The sequence below is a fragment of the Bufo bufo genome, chromosome 4 (assembly GCF_905171765.1).
Source record: "Bufo bufo chromosome 4, aBufBuf1.1, whole genome shotgun sequence".
Lineage (NCBI taxonomy): Eukaryota > Metazoa > Chordata > Amphibia > Anura > Bufonidae > Bufo > Bufo bufo.
In genome coordinates, this window is record NC_053392.1 from 533,620,468 (window position 1) to 533,645,005 (window position 24,538).

General features: G+C 43.3%; 1 protein-coding gene across 2 annotated transcripts in view; it reads left to right on the forward strand.

Annotated features, from left to right (window-relative positions):
- The window catches only part of PLCB1 (phospholipase C beta 1), an 895,755-nt gene that overhangs the window by 695,197 nt on the left and 176,020 nt on the right, over positions 1–24,538 (forward strand). For both annotated transcript variants that reach the window (XM_040429862.1, XM_040429863.1), the window contains exons 16-19: positions 7,923–8,019; positions 15,913–15,997; positions 21,510–21,634; positions 24,136–24,290. In XM_040429862.1, the coding sequence (XP_040285796.1) occupies positions 7,923–8,019; positions 15,913–15,997; positions 21,510–21,634; positions 24,136–24,290 (462 nt within the window). The remainder of the gene's footprint in view (positions 1–7,922; positions 8,020–15,912; positions 15,998–21,509; positions 21,635–24,135; positions 24,291–24,538) is intronic.

Here is a 24,538-nt window from a genome sequence, read left to right on the forward strand (position 1 = left end):
AACACATCCTAGATCTGAATTAATTAAATATTCTTCTGAAATACTTTGTTCTTTACATAGTTGAATGTGCTGACAACAAAATCACACCAAAATTAAAAAATGGAAATTAAATTTTTCAACCCATGGAGATCTGGATTTGGAGTCACACTCAAAATTAAAGTGGAAAAACACACTGCAGGCTGATCCAACTTTGATGTAATGTCCTTAAAACAAGTCAAAATGAGGCTCAGTAGTGTGTGTGTGGCCTCCACGTGCCTGTATGACCTCCCTACAACGCCTGTGCATGCTCCTGATGAGGTGGCGGACAGTCTCCTGAGGGATCTCCTCCCAGACCTGGACTAAAGCATCTGCCAACTCCTGGACAGTCTGTAGTGCAACGTGACGTTGGTGGATAGAGCGAGACATGATGTCCCAGATGTGCTCAATTGGATTCAGGTCTGGGGTACGGGTGGGCCAGTCCATAGCATCAATGCCTTCGTCTTGCAGGAACTGCTGACACACTCCAGCCACATGAGGTCTAGCATTGTCTTGCATTAGGAGGAACCCAGGGCCAACCACACCAGCATATGGTCTCACAAGGGGTCTGAGGATCTCATCTCGGTACCTAATGGCAGTCAGGCTACCTCTGGCGAGCACATGGAGGGCTGTGCGGCCCTCCAAAGAAATGCCACCCTACACCATTACTGACCCAATGCCAAACCGGTCATGCTGGAGGATGTTGCAGGCAGCAGAACGTTCTCCACGGCGTCTCCAGACTCTGTCACGTCTGTCACATGTGCTCAGTGTGAACCTGCTTTCATCTGTGAAGAGCACAGGGCTCCAGTGGCGAATTTGCCAATCTTGGTGTTCTCTGGCAAATGCCAAACGTCCTGCACGGTGTTGGACTGTAAGCACAACCCCCACCTGTGGACGTCGGGCCCTCATATCACCTTCATGGAGTCTGTTTCTGACCGTTTGAGCAGACACATGCACATTTGTGGCCTGCTGGAGGTCATTTTGCAGGCCTGTGGCAGTGCTTCTCCTGTTCTTCCTTGCACAAAGGCGGAGGTAGCGGTCCTGCTGCTGTGTTGTTGCCCTCCTACGGCCTCCTCCACGTCTCCTGATGTACTGGCCTATCTCCTGGTAGCGCCTCCATGCTCTAGACACTACGCTGACAGACACAGCAAACCTTATTGCCACAGCTCGCATTGATGTGCCATCCTGGGTAAGCTGCACTAGCTGAGCCACTTGTGTGGGTTGTAGACTCCGTCTCATGCTACCACTAGAGTGAAAGCATCGCCAGCATTCAAAAGTGACCAAAACATCAGCCAGGAAGCATAGGAACTGAGAAGTGGTCTGTGGTCACCACCTGCAGAACCACTCCTTTATTGGGGGTGTCTTGCTAATTGCCTATAATTTCCACCTGTTGTCTATCCCATTTGCACAACAGCATGTGAAATTGATTGTCACTCAGTGTTGCTTCCTAAGTGGACAGTTTGATTTCACAGAAGTGTGATTGACTTGGAGTTACATTGTGTTGTTTAACTGTTCCCTTTATTTATTTGAGCAGTGTATACATATTTCATGGGAACAGTAAACTAGTAAATCTCATTGATGCTTGACAAATGAGAGACATTTCTGTTATGTTTAAAGCTAAATAAACTTAAATATGGATTATTCACATATAATCACTCACATGAATCTTTGAAATCGTATTTTAGTGATCTGGATAAGTTAAAACTTAGCTTTTATTATAGCTCTTATAAGATAAATGAGATTTTGTTCCTCAAAATGAAAAATAAAAAGGTAGGTAGTCGTAGATTGCTCGCAGTGTCCTATGATATAACGGGACTTGTACTGAGGGCAATACTAGAATGTCCGCAAGGGCAAGAAGTGAAATGACTGATGTATTCCAAACATGATGTTTCCAGGTCTAGACAATTAGAGTGGTACACATCAGTATTCAAGCCACAGGTGGTCGGGTTTGGCACATATAGGCGCCAATATCCGACACATCAAGGTGGACATATAACAAATATTAAACAACAAAAAATCTATATGCACAACGACAGACACAACACAAAAATGACATGGATGTATATATATCCGTGTTACATATTGTACACTAATGCATCCACAGCATATAGGTGCACGGCGGCACCGCTTAAAAGAAAGACACACCACCAGGTGTCCTACCGTACAGGTTTGATGTACTCCAGGCACCTGTGTTCTTGAGTCTTTATCAGGCAGGGTGGTCCTTTTCCGGCAGTTGGAGGATATTTAAAGGGAATAGAAACGATGATTTTTCCTTTCTATCCCTAATTGGCCCTCACAGCCCTACAATAAGCCTCCAAAAACTAGCCACGGGGTGTCCCACTATTTGGGCCCCCGTCCGGAACCTAGCCCTGGAATTGTAGTCCCTAAAAAGGCCCTACAAGGATCCCTACATGCACGTTTCTGGGGTAGGGGGAAGAACCCCTCCCTTCATCAGGGGATATAATTTCTAAGGGCCGGAAAATACAGAAAGAGGGTCACCAGAAATGGTGGCTCTCCTATAGAATAAGGCGCACAGGTGGATGTGCGACCGGCAACGGGAATGAAAGAGAGGGGACAGATAGAATAAAGTTCCCTCCCTTTTGTCACTAAAGCGGAGCGCACAGATAGGTGCACAGCCGCAGTGAAGATAGAGAAGGGGGACAGATAAAAGCACCCCTTGTCCTCTTGTAGTGCACAGGTTGGTGCCGCAAGCTAGGTTCCGGACGGGGGCCCAAATAGTGGGACACCCCGTGGCTAGTTTTTGGAGGCTTATTGTAGGGCTGTGAGGGCCAATTAGGGATAGAAGGGAAAAATCATCGTTTCTATTCCCTTTAAATATCCTCCAACTGCCGGAAAAGGACCACCCTGCCTGATAAAGACTCAAGAACACAGGTGCCTGGAGTACATCAAACCTGTACGGTAGGACACCTGGTGGTGTGTCTTTCTTTTAAGCGGTGCCGCCGTGCACCTATATGCTGTGGATGCATTAGTGTACAATATGTAACACGGATATATATACATCCATGTCATTTTTGTGTTGTGTCTGTCGTTGTGCATATAGATTTTTTGTTGTTTAATATTTGTTATATGTCCACCTTGATGTGTCGGATATTGGCGCCTATATGTGCCAAACCCGACCACCTGTGGCTTGAATACTGATGTGTACCACTCTAATTGTCTAGACCTGGAAACATCATGTTTGGAATACATCAGTCATTTCACTTCTTGCCCTTGCGGACATTCTAGTATTGCCCTCAGTACAAGTCCCGTTATATCATAGGACACTGCGAGCAATCTACGACTACCTACCTTTTTATTTTTCATTTTGAGGAACAAAATCTCATTTATGTTTAAAGCTAATTATAGTTGTCCTTTATCCCACACAACTACTTAACTTAAAGTTTCTGCACTATTCTTCATCCAGATAATAGGTTAGGATTGCTCTGTTAATGGCTGAGCCATGATGCATTTGTAGTGCCCTGGAGCAAGGGTACTTTGAAGTCTGGACATTTGTGGACTTTTTCCCCTATTACTACTATGCAAAGCCATCAACTCACTACTTTAGTGCGCTTTGAAGGGTTACTTTCACACTAGTGTTTTTCACACTATTGTGGAAAGGGTTGATCTGCAGCTAGTTCACATTAAGAGACTTTGGGAATTTCCATGCTGTGCACTGAGAAGCTAGAATTTTCCACTGCTGTCATAAGGGACTATGCAGAGCTGAGTTTTGGAGGGAAAAAACTGACGCAATGAACTTTTCACTGTCTACTTTAGCTCTGTCAGGCTATTGTTTACAACTGAAAACTGTTTAGTCATTCCCATTGACTTGTATTGAGACCCAATACAAGTCTATGTTATTCTTGAACTGCAGCATTGTTTCTGTTAGGCTGTGATTCTCCAGCTTTACCCCTCCCACTATAAGGTTCTAGATCAGTTAGAAACTATGTAAAAGTAAAACAGTCAGAGCCGTTAGTTGTCTGCAGATAGGGACCAGTGTTTAGTAGGGCAGACTCTGCCAGACTGCACTAGTGACTAAAAGAAGACACTGAGATGGGGATACCCTGCACCAGACCCTGGGTCACCAATCCTTGGCCAGGGTACCAGAGTTCTAAGAAAGAGGGAGGCAGCTAGCTCAGGCCTTTCCTCAGCACAGAACCTTCTGCTACCAGAGCAAAGACTGATGAAGCCAGCTCAGTGCCTTACCTGTATTGTTTTGCCCTTGAGTTCCTCCAGTAAAGAAGCATACTGGTTTTCTGCAAACCCTGACTCTCTGGACCATTTTCCCATTGGGATGCACAGCGCCCTATCTTTTCGCTATAATGGGACTTACAAAAGTAGCCAGGCATGCTCGTTTAGCTATATTTAGAAGTCCCACAGCATTTATTGGAAAGGACCACACATGCAGCGTGCCACAGGGGCCTGCGTAAGTGTGGGTGGCTTGATAGGAGTAGTAGTAGTAGTACTTATGGTTGTGATGCTCCCTGCACCCGTGCAGTGATGTGGAAGGGCGCACCTTTCTTCCCTTCAGGGCACACTCCAATTCTGGGGTCCTCCTGCCTGATGACGTTTGAGGTGTCATTTGTGTTAAGGGTTTTCAGGTGCAAGGCAATGTCCCTTAATGCAGCTGTAGATGCCGATGCACTGTAGCAGCACAGGACAGTCCCTTACTGAAGATTCAAGTTCAGGCACATTCATTTCATATGCATTGGACTGGTGATGTTGCTCAAGTGCAATTTTCACAGATTTTATAGTTCTCATGGCTGCAATCTGAGTTAACAGGCAAGTTTGTCTCTCTGGAGCATTTTTCCTTATACTGAACTTATCTAGCTGACATTTCTACAAGCATCCAGGCATGGCGTGTAATACTTCTGTTTTTCTATGCAGTGCTACCACAGGGTGGTTCCCTAATGTCAGACTATGCTCTACACCTTTTTTGAACAGGTTGCTGTACTTATAGTGCACCTCTACGAAATCCACTGTTGGATTTGGATATTTCTCATGTATATGGCCAATCTGCCCTTCAAGGGTGTCCAAGCACCATAAGACTTATTCTCCCAGACATGTGGCAATGGAGATTCAGCAGTCTTTGTCAGACAGCAATTCTCCAATGAGCTTCTACTCTACACCTCCTCTTTCCATCTGGCATGCTCCTACAGTATATCTCCTTTTCTCTGTTTCTCTCTGCTTATTCTGTAACTTTGCTTTGCTTCCTGCTGATTCAACCCAGAGCATGGAGCAGCTGAGTCTGCTCCCATCAGTGTCTAGACTGTTCTTGCTGACTCACACTGGACTAGACTAGACTGGCTCTAACTGGCTCCACCTAGTGGTCGGTTGATACAGCATGTTAGCTCAAGTCAAAAATATGTAGTAAATAACAGTTTTGGTCTTTAGCAGCCTGAATACAGGAAATACACATCTAAACCCTTTTGCAGTGGAGCACTGTTCTTCAGTGGGGCACTGCACACACGTGTAGGGACTCCTCTATTCACCACTATGGGACTGCCAAAAATAGCTCCCCACTATTTTCAAAAATTCCATAGCGGTGAATAGAGAAAGCTATGGATGCACAACATTCTTTCCATTCATGGTAGGGTCCCATTCTTGAGGTAGGAGCAGCTCCCAGATCTGTCAGATATTTATGACATGTTTTATCGATATGCCATAAATGTCCAGTTGGGACAGCCTCTTTTAATAAATCTCCCCCAATGTTTCCATTATATATTCAGAAAACATAATTTATATTGTAAAGTTTCTTGGCATTTGTTTAAAACAACATTTATGGGTTTTGAACATGATATAATATAGAGGCATCACGTGTTGTATTATCTGAAAATACAGGGGAACGTCACAGTAAATTCCTTTATAAACTAGGACATCAATTAAAAACCCTTCCTATATGGTGCACATACAGTATGTCTTGCTGCATAACACCTATTAAAGACCATAGCGCATCCATTCTGGAGGTAGTGTGTCCCTCTCACACACAGTAAATATTAGGACACTGCTTATTCATGGAGAATATTGGTATGCCATTGTCTAGTGTTCTAGTCTAGTCTTTTTGTTTTATGAAATAAAGAATTTGGTTGTTATTAAATTAAAGGCGGGTCACAATTATCCCCCTCCTCATTGGCCCCAAAGCAACTGCAGGTGACTAGATCCTGTATGTAGTAAGCAAAGAATGTGAATGACTAAATTACTTTAGTATTTTGGTAATACAGACTGCGCACACAGTAGGTTATTTGATTTTCTTTCCCTCCATTTACAGTATTAGTGCAAACACAACACATAAAATATGCACCAAATGCATAGTACAGGGTGGGCCATTTATATGGATACACCTTAATAAAATGGGAATGGTTGGTGATATTAACTTCCTGTTTGTGGCACATTAGTATATGTGAGGGGGGAAACTTTTCAAGATGGGTGGTGACCATGGCGGCCATTTTGAAGTCGGCCATTTTGAATCCAACTTTTGTTTTTTCAATAGGAAGAGGGTCATTTGACACATCAAACTTATTGGGAATTTCACAAGAAAAACAATGGTGTGCTTGGATTTAATGTAACTTTATTCTTTCATGAGTTATTTACAAGTTTCTGACCACTTACAAAATGTGTTCAATGTGCTGCCCATTGTGTTGGATTGTCAATGCAACCCTTTTCTCCCACTCTTCACACACTGATAGCAACACCGCAGGAGAAATCCTAGCACAGGCTTCCAGTATCCGTAGTTTCAGGTGCTGCACATCTCGTATCATCTGAAGGCAATCGTCTATGCTGTGAAGATACGAGATGTGCAGCACCTGAAACTACGGATACTGGAAGCCTGAGAGGTTGCATTGACAATCCAACACAATGGGCAGCACATTGAACACATTTTATAAGTGGTCAGAAACTTGTAAATAACTCATGAAAGAATAAAGTTACGTTAAAACCAAGCACACCATTATTTTTCTTGTGAGATTCCCAATAAGTTTGATGTGTCACATGACCCTCTTCCTATTGAAAAAACAAAAGTTGGATTCAAAATGTCCGACTTCAAAATGGCCGCCATGGTCACCACCCATCTTGAAAAGTTTCCCCCCTCACATATACTAATGTGCCACAAACAGGAAGTTAATATCACTAACCATTCCCATTTTATTAAGGTGTATCCATATAAAGGGCCCACCCTGTACAATAACACAGTGTGCTGGATTGTTTTCTTTATCCTGGTCCATATTAGAGTGACAGTCATTGGTTGACTTCCCTCCTTCTGTCTTTCCTTTCTCAACCCCCCTCCCTTCCTTCCCTACCTCTGTACTTCCATAATTATTCTCCTCCTTGCTTCCTTCCATACGTCTGTCCTTCCTTCCCTTCCATCTACCCTCCCTACTTCCCTTGGTACTTACTTCCTCCATTTTTACTTCCTTTTTTCCTTCCTTTCTTTCCTCCCTTCGCCCTTTCTTCCTTCTTTAATGTCCTCCTACTTTCTCCCTCCCTTTATCACCCCCCTTTTCCTATTTTCCTTTCTTTCCTTCCTTTATGCCCTCCCTTCCTCCTAATGTCCTTCTTTTTTTTTTTTACTTCCCTGCTTCCTTCCCTTTTCCTTGTATCTTCCTTTATTTCCTTCCTTCGCCCCTTCTTCCTTCTTTGCTTCCATCCTACTTTCTTCCTTTCTCCTTCCTTTATCATCCCCCATTACTTCCCTTTTCTTATCTTCCTTCCTTCCTTTCATCTCTCCTTCCTTTCCGCCCTCCCTTCCTCCTTGCCCCTTCTTCTTTTTTTCTTCCTTCTGTTCCCCCCTTTATCACATTTCTTCACTTCTTTTTAGATAATTAGATGTCAAATACACATTTTCATTAATTTCATTAGCTTCATGCTATTTTTATTTTTTTTAAGATATCTCGATTTGTTCCTTTTGATTGTAGGGCACCGCTGGAAATGAAGCCAGTGCCACAGAGGAGATGTCCAACCTGGTGAACTATATTCAGCCGGTGAAGTTTGAGTCTTTTGAGACTTCTAAAAGTAAGTGACACATTCAGGTGACAATCAATTCTGAGGACAGGACATGCAGGGACTGAGGTGGATTTCTTACAAATGGCAGTAGTATACATCTGTTATGCAGGAATCGCATCTAGTACAAACCCAGTGTCAATTCTGGAACACATCATTTGTATATAATAAAGGGGAATGTTTTAAATTAATGTCAAACTAATTATGTGTAGTAGGGATGAGCGAATCGACTTCGGAGGAAACATCTGAAGTCGATTTGCATAAAACTTTGTTCTAATAGTATACGGAGCAGGAGCTCCGTACAGTATTAGAATGTATTGGCTCGGATGAGCCGAAGTTATTGCTTCACGAAGTCTCGCGGACTTCGCGCAATAACTTCATAAATTAATTTGTACTGTAAAAAAACATTTCCCAAACTCGAGTTCGGTTCCAAGGTACCACCCAAGTGGCCATGAATTTACAGCTTTTTTTCAGGTGTATGCAGGCATAATTTCTAAATTAAGTGATTTAGAAGTTTTCTAGTTACAATAACTCTTTAAGCCTCATGCACACAACCGTATTTCTGGTCTTCGTCCAATCTACATTTTTTGCAAATCGCATTCCTACCTATTAATTTCTATGGGGCTGCAAAAAATGCAGAAAGCACACAGATGTCAGTCACGTCCTGTCTGCATCCATGTGGCCATTCCGTAAATTATAGAACATGTCCTATTCTTGTATGTTTTGAGGGGCCGAGGAATGTAGGGCATGCACACAGCCTATATCCGTATTTTGTGGATCCGCTGTGTGCATGAGGCCTAAGGCTGGGGCTACATGCAGGGGCGTAACTAGAAGTGACTGGGCCCCACAGCAAATATTTGTAAGGGCCCCCCCCCAGCGCGCTTCGCACCTCCCTCCTCCTGTGTAAACCCCACTCCTTTGGCACAGTGTAGCGGTATACTGTATATTGTGGGGCACAGTGTAGCGGTATACTGTATATTGTGGGGCACAGTGGATGCTATATGTGTATAACATAAACATATTTCACATGAAAACTTAGTTACTTGACCCTTGGGGATCTCGGATTCCACTTCAACACTTTGGCCGGGGGCTCGGCGGAGCTGATGTTGTGCTTTATCCTAATGAGAAAGATTTCATAATAAGGATTTGGAGAAGGGGCAGTGGGGTCGCAGAGCAGGGAGAGGCTGGTGCTGCTACTAGGGGGTCATACCATGGGGGAGTAATAAAGCCCATCATAATGCCCCCCCCCCCCAGTAGTAATAATTCTCCTTATAATGTGACAGTGCAAAAATACCCCATTGTAATGCCCCCAGTTGAGCTAATGTCCCCATAGTGCCCCCATAATGTCCCAGTATAAAATTCCCCTATATAGTGCCCCCAGTAAATGCCTCCATAGTGCTCCTCTCCCCCCTTCCTGCTAGTGCCCCCCATAATGTACCAGTATTAAATGCCCCATATATAGTGCCCCAGTAGATGCCCCTCAGTGTCCGGCCTCTGATAGGCTGCCGGCCTAGTGTCCCCCATAATGCCCCCCCATCATGTGCCAGTATCAAGTGCCTCTCTCCCCCCCCCCCACATGTCCCAGTATCATAGTGCCATCTCCCCCCCCACAAAAAAAGTGCCAGTATCAAGTGCCTCTCCCCCCCCCTCATGTGCCAGTATCAGGTGCCAACCCCCCCCCCTCCCCCCCATGTGCCAGTATCAAGTGCCTCTCCCCCCCCCTCATGTGCCAGTATCAGGTGCCAACCCCCCCCCCTCCCCCCCATGTGCCAGTATCAGGTGCCTCTCCCCCCCCATGTGCCAGTATCAGGTGCCAACCCCTCTCCCCCCCATGTGCCAGTATCAGGTGCCTCTCTCCCCCCCATGTGCCAGTATCAGGTGCCAACCCCCCTCCCCCCCAGGTGCCAGTATCAGGTGCCTCCCCCCCTCCCCCCCAGGTGCCAGTATCAGGTGCCAACCCCTCTCCCCCCATGTGCCAGTATCAGGTGCCTCTCCCCCCCATGTGCCAGTATCAGGTGCCAACCCCCCTCCCCCCACCAGGTGCCAGTATCAGGTGCCAACCCCTCTCCCCCCATGTGCCAGTATCAGGTGCCTCTCCCCCCCCCCCAGGTGCCAGTATCAGGTGCCAACCCCTCTCCCCCCCATGTGCCAGTATCAGGTGCCTCTCCCCCCCATGTGCCAGTATCAGGTGCCAACCCCCCTCCCCCCCCCAGGTGCCAGTATCAGGTGCCAACCCCTCTCCCCCCCATGTGCCAGTATCAGGTGCCTCTCCCCCCCCCCAGGTGCCAGTATCAGGTGCCTCCCCCATGTGCCAGTATCAGGTGCCTCTCCCCCCCCCATGTGCCAGTATCAGGTGCCAACCCCCCCCCCCCAGGTGCCAGTATCAGGTGCCAAACCCTCTCCCCCCTCTCCCCCTCCCCAAGGTACCAGTATCAGGTGCCAACCCCTCTCCCCCCCCATGTGCCAGTATCAGGTGCCAACCCCCCCTCCCCCCCAGGTGCCAGTATCAGGTGCCAACCCCTCTCCCCCCCATGTGCCAGTATCAGGTGCCTCTCCCCCCTATGTGCCAGTATCAAGTGCCCCCCGCTCCCCCCATGGCAGTAACAGTCGGGTATTAAAAAAAAAAAAATAAACACTTCTACTTACCTCCATGTCAGCGATGCGATGCAGCCTCTTCCTGTGTCCCGCCCTGTATGTCCATATATGGAGTCAGTGCTTGTATTTCAGAAAAGGTTTCTGCTGGGATTCGAATCCACGACCTTCTGTATCAGAGGCAAAGCACCTAACCTCTAGACCAGGGATCAGCAACCTCCAGCGCTCCAGCTGTTGTGAAACTACAATTCCCAGCATGCTCCATTCATTTCTATGAGAGTTCTGAGAAGAGCAGAGCAAGTATGCATGCTGGGAGTTGTAGTTTCACAACACCTGGAGTGCCGGAGGTTGCCTACCCCTGCTCTAGACCATAAGAGATGCCTTGCTGCTGATTGAAAAAAAATGAGACTTCAACTGTTATAGCTGGCTAAGTGTACATCTATACACATGACAGCTATAGAGATATAGCAGAGCTGAGTGTGCTGGGACAGCTGTCATATAGAGATATAGCAGTGCTGGGTGTGTTGGGGCAGCTGTCATGTGTATAGATGTACACTTAGCCAGCTATAACAGTAGAAGTCTCTTTTTTTTTTCACTCAGTTGTAATGCAGCCTTTATGGTTGTGAGGGTAAATGCAGACTTTGGAGGTTGTGGGTTCGAATCCCAGACACATCAGAAGACTTTAGGAGACAGTAAGATTAGATCACATTAGCGAGGGGGCCTGGTCAGTTGCTGTGAAGGGGCCCTGAACAGTAAGACATCGATATTTAACGAACTTGTAAATAAACTGTCACACACGCTGCCGGGACGCCGGGCCCCGAAGCAGCTGCTTCCCCGGTAGTTACGCCACTGGCTACATGGTGATCTTGACCATGACACCCATTGCACAACGAAAGATTACTGTGTGCAGCCATTGAAATGAATGGGGTTTCAGCATGATTTGGAAGTTTCTGACACCCCAGAATCACAAAAAATCTAACAGTGTTGTCTTTTTTTGCAATTCTGGCTCCACAGTCATGACAGCTTGCAAGTTGCATTGTGACTCCATTCAGTTCAGTGGCTTTGGCTGCACTTCTACACAACGATCATTGGTCACTTATTGGGTGTCGCGATCAAGATCACCATGTAGCTATAGCCTTAAAAAGGTTTTCTAGGATTTGGATGCTGATGAACTATCCTGAGGATAGGTCACCAGTATCTGATCTGTGGGGGTCCGACGCCTGATTTTGAGAAGGCAGCAATGCTCCTGTGAGCACCGCTGCTTTCTCTAGGCTCACCAACAGAGTGCCATACATTGTAAAGCGGTTGTGCTTGGTATTGCAGCTCAGCCCCATTCACTTCTATGGGGCTGAGCTGCTGCTAGGCTATATGACCGATGAACATGATGTCAATTAGCCTAGGGAAAGCTGTGAGAAGGTCATGGCACAGGAGCGCCAGTGCCTTCTCAAGCAGCTGATTGGCAGGTGTCCCAGGTGTGAAACCCCTACCGATCAGATACTGATGACCTAATCTGAGGATAGGTCATCAGTATTAAAATCTTGGACAAAACAAATTAAAGCGTACCTGAGCTTTAAAAAAAAGTTTGCATAATGGCTGGGCTACATTGTAGAAGCAGTTTTTTTTTTTAGCTTTCCTGATGTCTTTCTCGGCCATATTATTCCCTGTTTCAGCTGCACAACTATATACATTTCTCTCACAAGCTGTAATGACTGTAGTTAGGGACAGACAAGGATAGTGAGCCCTTAAACTAGTACCCAGCCTGCTTTCCCTACCTACTAGCAATATAAGCCTTAAATGGCAGAACCACAACTAGACAACAGCCCCTACAATAAATCAGTGCAGGACAACACACAATACAGACAAACACAAAGGCAGAGTCCTACAAAATGGGTCAGAACCAGATGGGCTGTGCAGTACCAAAACGAGAGACAAAAGCAGGTCAGGAAATGAGCCGAGGTGAGAGCACGAGATAACAGTGGCCATGACTTTGCAGCTTTTTTCAGGTGGATGCTGGCAAATTTTTTTAATTAAGTGATTTAGAAATTTACTATTGACACCATTCTCTATTAAATTAAATTAATACGTAGTAAAACAGAATCACATCCACTATTTTGCCAAATCTGTAAAATGCTGTGTGCGTAGTGTACTTAGACATAGCTGAACCAGATATCGACACAAGTTCTTACTGATGACTGCGCTCCCAGCATGTTCTACTTTCAGCATTTCAGCAGTACCGCCTGTTATAATGTATTGTCTTGTATTGCTCTGGAAAAAGAAGGACTTTTCCACGTTTATGAATACTAACATTTAAGATCCATCCACGCTACATCTGTTCCTTGTCTAGGTTACTATGACTTTGCAGAGACAGTAAGTAGTGAAGGAGCTAAGCCTAGAAGCTGTCAGCGGGTAACACAAACAATGTGCTGGGTGATACTAATATAGCAGTACATGTAAGTGTATTCTGTAAGATTAATCTGCTGAGATGTCTGCTCTTGGCCAGAGATGTCCTCCCATGACAGCATAATGCAGAATTGTACTTTTACATGACAATGTGATAATCCTAGGGTGATCTATTGTGTGAATACTAATGTCAACCTAGAGATGTTTCCATTAACGACCAAAAGCCATGATTTATATTAAGAGCAGAGTATTAAAAGTCGGCAGCATAGATTTATGTAAAGGGGTTCTCCTACCAATATTATCAGTCTGTGGAGTCTTCACAGTCATTTGACGTAGTGTAAGGGCAGCTCAGCTGTTTCTACCAAACCCAAGGACATTAAACGGAGAGGTGGGGTTGCATGTGTGACCACCAGTCCATTTTAACTCCTCCTCACTGCTGTCATGCAGAGAGGAGGAACGAGCAGCTCAGGACCCCTAGTGATCAGTGAGAGTCCCAGCAATAATAAGCAGGGTAGTTGATGAATAATTTTTTTGTGTAGAGAAATTTACTAGAGATCTATAGACAAATAAATGCTCTTTAAAGAGCTGTTAGAGACCAGAGGACAGATACTATTCTTGCATGATGGATATGTGGCTGTCTCTGCCTACAGGGGTTGTCCCCAAAATAATATTCTACAGTTTTCAAACCAGCACCTGGATCTGAATACTTTTGTAATTTCATGTTATTAAAAATTTAGTATAGCCACTGAGTTATTCACCAAAATCTGTATAGCGCCACCTTCTGTTTGCTCTTTTTCTAATTTCTCTGTCCTGCTCACTGAAATAGAAACACATGCTCAGTTTCATCCTTCAACTTCCACCAGCACCAGTAAAAGGGAAATGCCCTCTGTAAAAGAACACGTCTCCTCCTAAGCTGCTGGCTTGAAATAAATACAGCAGATCAATTGGAGCAATGAGTGGGGAGATCCATGTGAGGTACCGGGCTAGTTCTCGCTTTATTAGATAGAGGTTGTAGATTATGGAAAAAATTTTTGTACATTAATCATGGGATAACCCCTTTAAAGATAAAAATAGTGTGGTTATTGGGGTGACTTTTGTCTGATTTTTACTTTTTGTTTAATAAGATCCTTAATATGCAGTGATTGTAGTCTCAGCATGTACAGTACATACCAAAAGTTTGGACACACCTTCTCATTCAAAGAGTTTTCTTTATTTTCATGACTATGAAGGCATCAAAACTATGAATTAACACATGTGGAAATATATACATAACAAACAAGTGTGAAACAACTGAAAATATGTCATATTCTAGGTTCTTCAAAGTAGCCACCTTTTGCTTTGATTACTGCTTTGCACTCTCTTGGCATTCTCTTGATGAGCTTTAAGAGGTAGTCCCCTGAAATGGTTTTCACTTTACAGGTGTGCCCTGTCAGGTTTAATAAGTGGGATTTCTTGCCTTTAAATGGGGTTGGGACCATCAGTTGCGTTGAGGAGAAGTCAGGTGGATACACAGCTGATAGTCCTACTGAATAGACTGTTAGTATTTGTATTATGGCAAGAAAAAAGCAGCTAAGTAAAGAAAAACGAGTGGCCATCATTACTTTAAGAAATGAAGGTCAGTCAGTCAGCTGAAAAATTGGGAAAACTTTGAAAGTAAGGGCTATTTGACCGTGAAGGAGAGTGATGGGGTGCTGCGCCAGATGACCTGGCCTCCACAGTCACCGGACCTGAACACAATCGAGATGGTTTGGGGTGAGCTGGACCGCAGAGTGAAGGCAAAAGGGCCAACAAGTGCTAAGCATCTCTGGGAACTCCTTCAAGACTGTTGGAAGACCATTTCAGGGGACTACCTCTTAAAGCTTATCAAGAGAATGCCAAGAGTGTGCAAAGCAGTAATCAAAGCAAAAGGTAGCTACTTTGAAGAACCTAGAATATGACATATTTTCAGTTGTTTCACACTTGTTTGTTATGTATATAATTCCACATGTTTTAATTCATAGTTTTGATGCCTTTATAGTCATGAAAATAAAGAAAACTCTTTGAATGAGAAGGTGTGTCCAAACTTTTGGTCTGTACTGTATATTGTATAGGAGAATTTACTTACAGTACTGTACTTTTTGAGCTACAGTGGGTCAAGTAATGAATAATGAAGGTGATTGATGATGTAAAATTGTGGTTGGAGCACCCTTGTAACTTAAAGGGTTATACCACTGAGGGCAATGATTGGCTGCAGTGATTACAAGATGTATGCCTGCATGTCACCAGTGCATGTTGCAAAACAAGCAGAGTCAGGAAGACTGGACCAGCAAACCAAAGAATGGCACTGGAGAAAGAGGTAAGTATCCCTTCATTTTATTTTTTAATTTTTTAAAATTTTAAACCATTTTGTTAATTTTCTCAAACAGCCCTTTTAAGTCAAAATCAGGTTTGCACCTATATGAAGGAAAAATAGAAGTTTATGTTGCGTCTAATGGAATTAAAGTCTTTTTATGCACTGAAAGAATGAACTTTCCTTAAAGGGGTTGTCCAGAATTTTAATATTGATGGCCTATCCTCAGTATAGGCCACCCATATCTGATCATCAGGCTTCCGACACCCCACACCCTTAACTATCAGCTGTGACCAAGTAGTCACATCTCTCTGTCCTGAGGATAAGCCATCAATATTAAAATCTTGGAGTACACCTTTAACTCTGACAAATTCATGGCACCAGTAGTTTGGATGACAGGCACCGTAGATCATATTTTGTATAGTAGTAGGTCTCATGATTACTGTGATAACTACTTACAGTACATGATCATTTACTAGTCTACTGTACTGACAGAAGGACCATAACTTTTCGAGAATTTTGAGAATTTGTCTATTTAGAACTACTACATGAATATTATATCTGTTCTTATGTTTTCTTTGCAGAGAGAAACAAGAGCTATGAAATGTCCTCCTTTGTGGAAACCAAGGGGCTTGAGCAGCTGACAAAATCTCCCGTAGAGTTTGTCGAGTATCCTTTCAATAACTGGTTTATGAATTTTACATGATAACTGATACATTTTGAGGAACAGTGGCTCTTCTGGTAAAGGCGTGAGCTGCCAAATTGCCAATCCAGATCTATTTGAAGAAAAATGGCTAAAAATATAAAATAGAAAGAACTGTACACCCATAGTGGATCTAAGGTTCACCATGTGGAGAACCTGCATTTTTCTGTTCGCTTAACTCTTCACAATATTTCAATGTTTTAGCTGTGGCTTCCACTAGGTCTATGAATTTTGGGTCTACAGAATGGAGAAAGAAACTATTAAATAATGCTTAAACTTAATCTGACATCACATGGTATATACTATGTAAGGTCCACATACTCTGGAGGTGAGTCCACTGAACTATTAGCCCAAACACCACCAAAAAATGTTGTGCCGTTTGGCTAATGGAGCCTAGTAATGAAACTGGACTTGTAATCTGCTGTGTTCATGAATGAAATGCCTACAACCCCTCTGACCAGTGAGTTACGGGCTGCCATGTACAGTATGTGCATGTTTACAAGGCAGCTATCATATACTGTTGGCGGAGGTGGAAGGCGGTAGTCCCCGTATGGGTCTGTATTTCTTTTATTAAGTCCTAAAGCTAAATAGTGCAACATTTTTGTGCCCTTTGGACCAATAGTACAATAGATGGATATTCTTCAATTCTCACCTGTAATCATGTAAAGTGCCATTGCTAGCACTTTATGGATTCTGGCTAACAGGTTTCTAAATTATACCTGTAGATTATTTGCCAAAATATGCCTGAACCATTATATAGCAGCAAACCAATAATACTGGGAGGAAAACCTGCGTATTGTTGACTTCATATTATTGCCTGCTTGTTTCTGTATATTCCACTGTGCTTCTTCCTTCAGAGGGCTAGAGTTCATCTACTGCTTGTGACATGCATACTGCTGTATAGTGCACAGTCTGCAGCCCTTCCTGTGCTTTAGACCTAATAGTGCATGTTAATAAATTAGAATATCATCAAAAAGTTAATTTCAGTAATTCAATTTAAAAAGTGAAACTCATATATTATATATATTAATTGAAGAGTTTATTTATTTTAATGTTGAGGATTATATTTTAGTATCTCAGAAAATTAAACAATTATAAAAGATCTATTAAAATGATATTCAATACAGAAATGTTGGCCTACTGAAAAGTATGTACAATATATACATACCTAATACTTAGTGGTGTCTCCTTTTGCATGAATTACTGCATCAATGAAGTGTGACATGAAAGCGATCAACCTGTGGCGCTGCTGAGGTGTTATGGAAGCCCAGGTTGTTTTGATTGCGGCCTTCAGCTCGTCTCCATTGTTGGGTCTGGTGTCTCTCATCCTCCTCTTGACAATACCCCATAGATTCCCTATTCTCTATGAGTTTAGGTCAGGTGAGTTTGCTGGCCAATCAAGCACAGTGATAGCATGGTTATTAAACAAGGTATTGGTACTTTTGGCAGTGTGGGCAGGTACCAAGTCCTATTGGAAAATGAAATCAGCACCTCCATAGAGCTTGTCAGCAGAGGGAAGCATAAAGTGCTTAAAATTTTTTGCTAGATGGCTGCGTTGACTTTGGACTTGATATAACACAGTGGACCGACACCAGCATATGACATGGTTCCCCAAACCATCACTGACTGGGGAGATTTCACACTGGACCTTACGCAACTTGGATTGTGTGCCTCTTCCTCCAGACTCTGGGACCTTGATTTCCAAATGAAATGCAAAATTTACTTTCATCTGAAAACAGGACTTTGGACCACTTAGCAACAGTCCAGTTCTTTTTCTCCTGAGCCCCTGTAACGGATCTCCTGGCACCCCGACTGCTCCTAGTGCTTCCCAAGGACTCCAAGCACTCCGCTCGACACCGTAACCACCACAGGAACAAGGAACAGCTCTTACAAGAGCTAGGGGTTATAGCCAGGGGAGTATACAGCGTATAGCAATCCCCACACACATGAGACGAGGCTCTATGTTGAATGTAAAACAGGAACTCTTTATTGACCACACAAGCATTGCCTTTTATTACACATTTTCCAACAAGGGTACCACCCCTGTGGAGTCTGGACCTGTTTGAGGACATAACATAGCAGCCATTCCTTTACAGTTTTACAGTTTAAACACAAAAACTATACATTCAACAAACACAATGGCATCGTCTGTGACGCAATTAACAAACACAATGGCATTGCCTGTGACACAATCAATAACAGAATAGGCATTGTTTGTGACGCAATTAACAACACAATGGCATTGCCTGTGACATATTTAACAAACACAATGGACTCTGACTGTGATATTTTTAACAAACACAATGGACTTAATTACTCACAGGCATAAAATACACATTTTTCCCAATCACAGAAAACACCCCAAAACACCACATATCCTCATAAACGTTACGTCCCCTGATAGCCTCGATCTGGGTGAACAACCTATCCAAAAATCACTCAGATTGGTTCAGGGGTTCAGGAATTTCCTGGAAGTCTTATTTTTGCCACAACGTGCACATGGTCCCATGCCCCAAATAGTTCCAGTAAAAAGTCCACGGGGCAGAAACAGAGCCTTTGAAATCCAATATGCCCAAATAGTGTCCCAGGGTCATAGTCACAGGGCAAGAGGCTGGCAAGCAGGCCTCTCCAACTCCCAGTGACGAAGGTGCTTTCATCACAGGCCCGGTAAGACGCTTCTGACATTGTCTCTGGGTCATAAGTGGCTTGACACAAGTAATTCAATAGTTGTAGCCCATATCCTGAATACGCCTGTATGTGGTGGCTCTTGAAGCACTGACTGCGACTGCTGTCCACTCCTTGTGAATCTCCCCCAAATTCTTAAATGGTCTTTTCTTGACAATCCTTTCAGGGCTGCAGTTATGCTTGTTGCTTGTGCACCTTTTTCTACCACACTTTTTCTTTAATATGCCTGGATACAGCCAGATTCTTTAACAATGCTCTTTTGTGGCTTACCCTCCTTGTCCTGTCTTCTGGACAAATGTCAAGTCAGCTGTCTTCCCCATGATTGTGTAGCCTACTGAACCAGACTGAGGAACCATTTAAAGGCTGAGGAAACCTTTGCAGGTGTTTTGTGTTGATTAGAGTGTGACACCATGAGTCTACAATTTTAAACTTTTTCGCAATATTATAATTTTGGGTTTTCATTAGCGGTTAGCCATAATCATCAACATTAAAAGAAATAAATGCTTGAAATAGATCACTCTGTGTGTCATGAAGCTATATAAGTTCCACTTTTTGAATTGAATTACTGAAATAAATTAACTTTTTGATGATACTCTAATTTATTGAGATGCACTAGTACATCTGTCACTCTCCAGCATTCTGCCAACCATTTGGAATGATATTAAAACTATAATAATCTGGCCAGACATCCCTATGTGATTATTTTGCAGGTTGTTGCATGTTGTCGTTACCATATGCCTACATATACTTTTTCTACATTGAAAAAGGTGGACAGAAACAGGGTTATTTTCTTCTAAATCGCAAGTCAGGATTGGTATGGCTAGAACAGGCATGCTCAACCTGCGACCCTCCAGCTGTTGGAAAACTACAACTCCCATAGTGTAATTCCCGGACAGCCTACAGCTATCAGACTATAGAAGGGCATGGTGGGAGTTGTAGTTTTCCAACAGCTAGAGGGCCGCAGGTTGAGCATCCCTGGGCTAGAACTTAAAAGAGCACTGTTACAATGTTGGCCATGTTCTGGAGTGGTAGGAGTTAATTCATTTTCTCAGATGGTTTTTCTCTTTAAAGGGAATGTGACATTTGAAAATGACCTATTATTTAAATCATGTTTTTATGTTAAACATCATTTCTAAGAATTTGCAATGTTTTTTTATTTTCATTTCTGATATACAGTAGTCAAAAATCTGTCTAATTGTAAGCTGTCACTTTCTATTTTCTTTGAATTTCATCATCTGATGGCTCAGTTGTAGCTCTACTGCTGTAGATGTACTGACCTCAAACACTCATTTTAGCTCAATTGTTTTTCAAACTGATAAGAATATGGCTTAAATAAAAATTCATGAGGTCAGGAGATCAGAGATAAGGGCTACACATGAGCTTCAGATGATGGGATTCAAAGAAAACAGAAAGTGACAGCTTGCAAATAGACTGCTTTTTAACCTCTGTATCTCAGAAATTACTGAACATTTTTTTTTTATAAAGACCAATTGAAAATTTGATTAATAAATATATTCATGTCACGACCATTGTCATGGTCGTGACTCCTGATCCGCATGCAGTTGCCTGCGGTTTGGTTTTTGTCAATCACATTGTGAGGGCGGCTGGATTGTTGCCTCACATGTGGTTGCCGCTGGCAACATGTTTGTACTTGGCAGTATAGCAGCCTGAGCTGTTGTTAGGCAGCTTGCTGCAATCTGCATGCCGTTGCACCTGGCAACCTGTCTTTGTAGGTGTGCCTTTTTATATGTTTGGTGTGCACGAGGTTTGGGTGTGTGCACTGTGACATTTTCCCTTCACTTGTGGCTGCCCGAGGCAACGTGTTGTATTGTGTACATGTGGTGGCAGTGTCTCGGCCTTCTGGCTGACTCCCAGGACACGGTTGCCACGCATGTCATTGCCTGCGGTAACAGCTGCAGTGTGATAAGTGTTTGTACACCTTCCCTGTATGTGGCTGTTTTCCCTTGCCTGGTGTAGGAAGGGTTAACTCCCTCCTGTGTGTGTGAACACTGGGTGTATCCGTGTGGGTGTGGCTACTTGGGCCTATATAGCCTCTGCTGAGAGCAGTAGTCAGAGGGGTACTTCAGCCATGGTCTGCTGGAGTCGTCCTCCTACTTTATACCATTTGCCAGTGAGGGCCACCCTTGTGGTCATAGATGTTTATACGTTAAGTTGATGTTGTATTCCTTTTGTTATTTAATGCAGCTATGGATCTGGGTTCCTGTGTGTGTGTTTGTGTTTGTGTGTTGGCTGTGTCCATTTAAGTATGGTGTGGACATCAGCGTGTCAGCACAGGGATCCAGTCAGCAAGGCTGTGGCAGGTAGGTGGAACTACTGCAGTTCACCTGCCATATCCCTAGGTCTGTTTTTGGTACCCCTTTTCCTTGCAGCTTGGCCAGTGAGACTCCTGTTTCTCCGTGCCTAGGAGGAACAGGTCGTCTTACCCTGCTCCTTGTTCCAGGGCAATCCTGAGGGCTAGCAGGGATTATTAGGTTCCGGTGTATGAGCCCTCCCACCATCAGGGTTGGCTCATATGGTTAGGAGTCAGGGTCAGATTAGGGACGCGATAGGAGGTGACCTGCTCCCTAATTCTGTCGTCCTGGCCGAGCAGCCACTTACATCTTCTGGTATCGCACGGCTGAGGCTTTTCCCAATCCTCAGCCGTGACAATTCAATGGAGTCTACTGGGAATCTGGCATGTTCAACCCTAGTAATCAACATGTTGACACCATTGATGAGGATCTCCTTTTTACCTGTGTTGATTCTTCACAATTCTTAACTTGAAACTTACAGATATAACAAAATGCAGCTTAGTAGAATTTATCCAAAAGGAACCCGAGTAGATTCATCCAACTACATGCCTCAGGTCTTTTGGAATGCGGGATGTCAAATGGTAGCTCTTAACTTCCAAACAATAGGTAAGGGGAATGGCTTTAGTCTATGAACAGTTGTAGCTCGGTGTATCGGTGGGCTAAAGGGTGCCTTTTACAAAAGGTACGATATAGAAACATGGAGAAGAATGATATAGACAATGTACAGTATTTTATGTGCTAACAATAACCAACTGTTTCCCAATATAATGGAAGATAAGAGACCCATCATTTCTTCCTAGGCATCTCCTCTATCATCCATGACAGATTTCAAAGGCTCTGTTCACACCTCTGTTGGGTTCAGTTTATTGCACAAAACACACCACTTTGTTGGACCTGTACCATGGCACATAACACTGGCTCTGAATCTACCTCAATGACTTCCAACATGTTGTTTTTATGGGAAAAAGATCATTGCATGCAGCATTATTCTTCCCCTAATATTTGATGCAATTTGTGTCTGAGGCTCTAAATGTATGTGAACAGAACCATTACCACAACATCCATCAGTAAAGGTGGCTATACACATATGATTTAAATCAGCTAAACCCACAGATTTTGGTGGAACTGATCAACCATCTAATATCTATGAAATGCTTGTCTGACTAGGGGTGCATCTAGCCTTCCTGCTGCCTGAGGTGAAAACAGAAACGGCATACTCCCCCATGCCAATTTCTTAATCTAACCCCTTCCTCCAGCCCTATTGTTAAAGACATACATGTAAAACATTAAATACAGCGCTACAAACATACAGGGTCTTTCTTTATCTTCTCCATTCTGACCAGACCACCATGATGATTTCTTTCAGCCATCTCTTGTCCCTGCAGAGTTTGACAAAAAGACATCTTAGTTTCCTACTTTCCTATGCTACTCCCCACCTTCTTAACACCCCATCCTGCCATCCCCAATACTGTGCCCACTATGCTCACCAATAATATACTGCAAAAACAGATAATCCCCCTGAAAATACTATTACCACACAGATAGTTCCCCTTCAATAATTATCTATGAATTCCGTAATGGATTTCGTTACCATGGACCATAACGGAATTCTATGACGGCATGTACCATGGAAGCCTATAAGAGGCGTTCCATATTGCATTCCATCATAATAGAAGTCTATACTGGCCATAGACTTCTCTTATGAGGAACCTCAATATGGAACGCCTCTTATAGGCTTCCATGGTGCATGCCGTCATAGAATTCCGTTATGGTCCTTAGTAACGAAATCCATTATGGAATTCTTAGATAACCCGAACGCTGAACTTGCAAATCGCAAGTTCGCTCAACGCTACTCATTACCCATGGCTCTTCCAATGCCCCCCTCTTGTTCTTACCTGGTACTGCCTGAGGCAATCGCCTCACCTCACCTCATTGGCGGTGCACCCCTGTGTCTGGCATTCATTTGCTATACTGTATGTTAGGACTACTATTGAAAGTGTATGGCCAGTTTTACTGTAAATGGGAAGAGATCTGAAGACAAAATTAGAGGGACAGTGGTTGTTCTTTGCTTTCACATTAAAATAATTGCCTAATCAGGTTAACTTCTCTGAATGTGGACCCACCAGCCATCTGCTGACCACCAGCACCTCAAAATCAGAACAAATCCATGGAGAAGCTGTAGGCTTGCCAACTAGAATTTTTCTTTTTTCTGGACAACTTATTAAAAAATCATGAACAACATTTTTTACGGACAAATGGGAATCACACTAATGAATGATAAAGATTATAAGTAATACATCTACAGCTCAATATACCGATAAGAACTCATTACCAGAATTTACTGTGAGCTGTAAAGTGATGATAATTACCACCAAAATCATCAGTACCACCAGCTCCCCAAAAAATTATGGACACATCTATTTTTATTTTTCACTGACAAAGGAAAGTCGCCCATTTATATGGACTGGTTAGAAATTTCTGGACAGTTGGCAACCCAGAGAAGCGGCAGCTGTCCGCACGTTTCGATGGCAGTCTAAATAAATGAGTGAGTTTCAGTACCATGTTGTGCTTTTAGCGCCCCACCCCTCCTAAATCCCTTTCATGTTGAAATATTGTGATGGTGCAAGATCACAGACATCACTAATGTGTACTTCTAATATGCATGACATGTCTGGTGAGTGGACTAATATTATATAAGAAACCTAAATTGTTATGGGAGATTTCTGATAATCCGTGCTTTCTGTGCAGTCTCACCATCAGACTGCCATGAATGTTCTGTAGCTATGTTTAATTCTAAAGGGATGAGACAAATTAATAATCTGCCCAAATACTGTAATAAACGGGAGATTTTCGCTCAGGAGGTTTTCGCCATTGTTTGCATGAGTACCCATGACATCTGGCATCAGAGCATTGATCACATCTCCAACGTGTACAATGGCATGCCGCTTTTTCTTTACACTCACATATAGTACGTTTATTTAGCAGGTACAATATTTGTTTCCCTGGCGATGGGTAAATGTCATATGACGTGGTATAAAATGAAGAATGGAAAATGATATACAGTATAGAGTCCTGGTACATGCTGACGTTTTTCTTCTCATTTACAGATTTTCCTATGCAACTTAATATGGGGATGTATGAATATAATGCTAAATGTGGATACAGACTGAAGCCTGAGTTTATGAGAAGGCCAGATAAACATTTTGATCCTTTTACTGAGACAACAGTAGATGGGATAGTTGCAAACACAGTGTCTGTAAAGGTAAATTCTATCTATCTATTATCTATCTATCTATCTATCTATTATATATCTAATATCTATCTATCTGTCTATCTATCTAGCTATCTAGAAAAACGAAAATATTTCACGGCACTCCAGAAGAAGTAAAATGAATGTGACTTTAATTCACCAACGCAACGTTTCAGTCCGCACACTGGAACCTTCCTCAAGCAGTGACCTGGTTCCAGTGTGCGGACCGAAACGTTGCGTTGGTGAATTAAAGTGACATT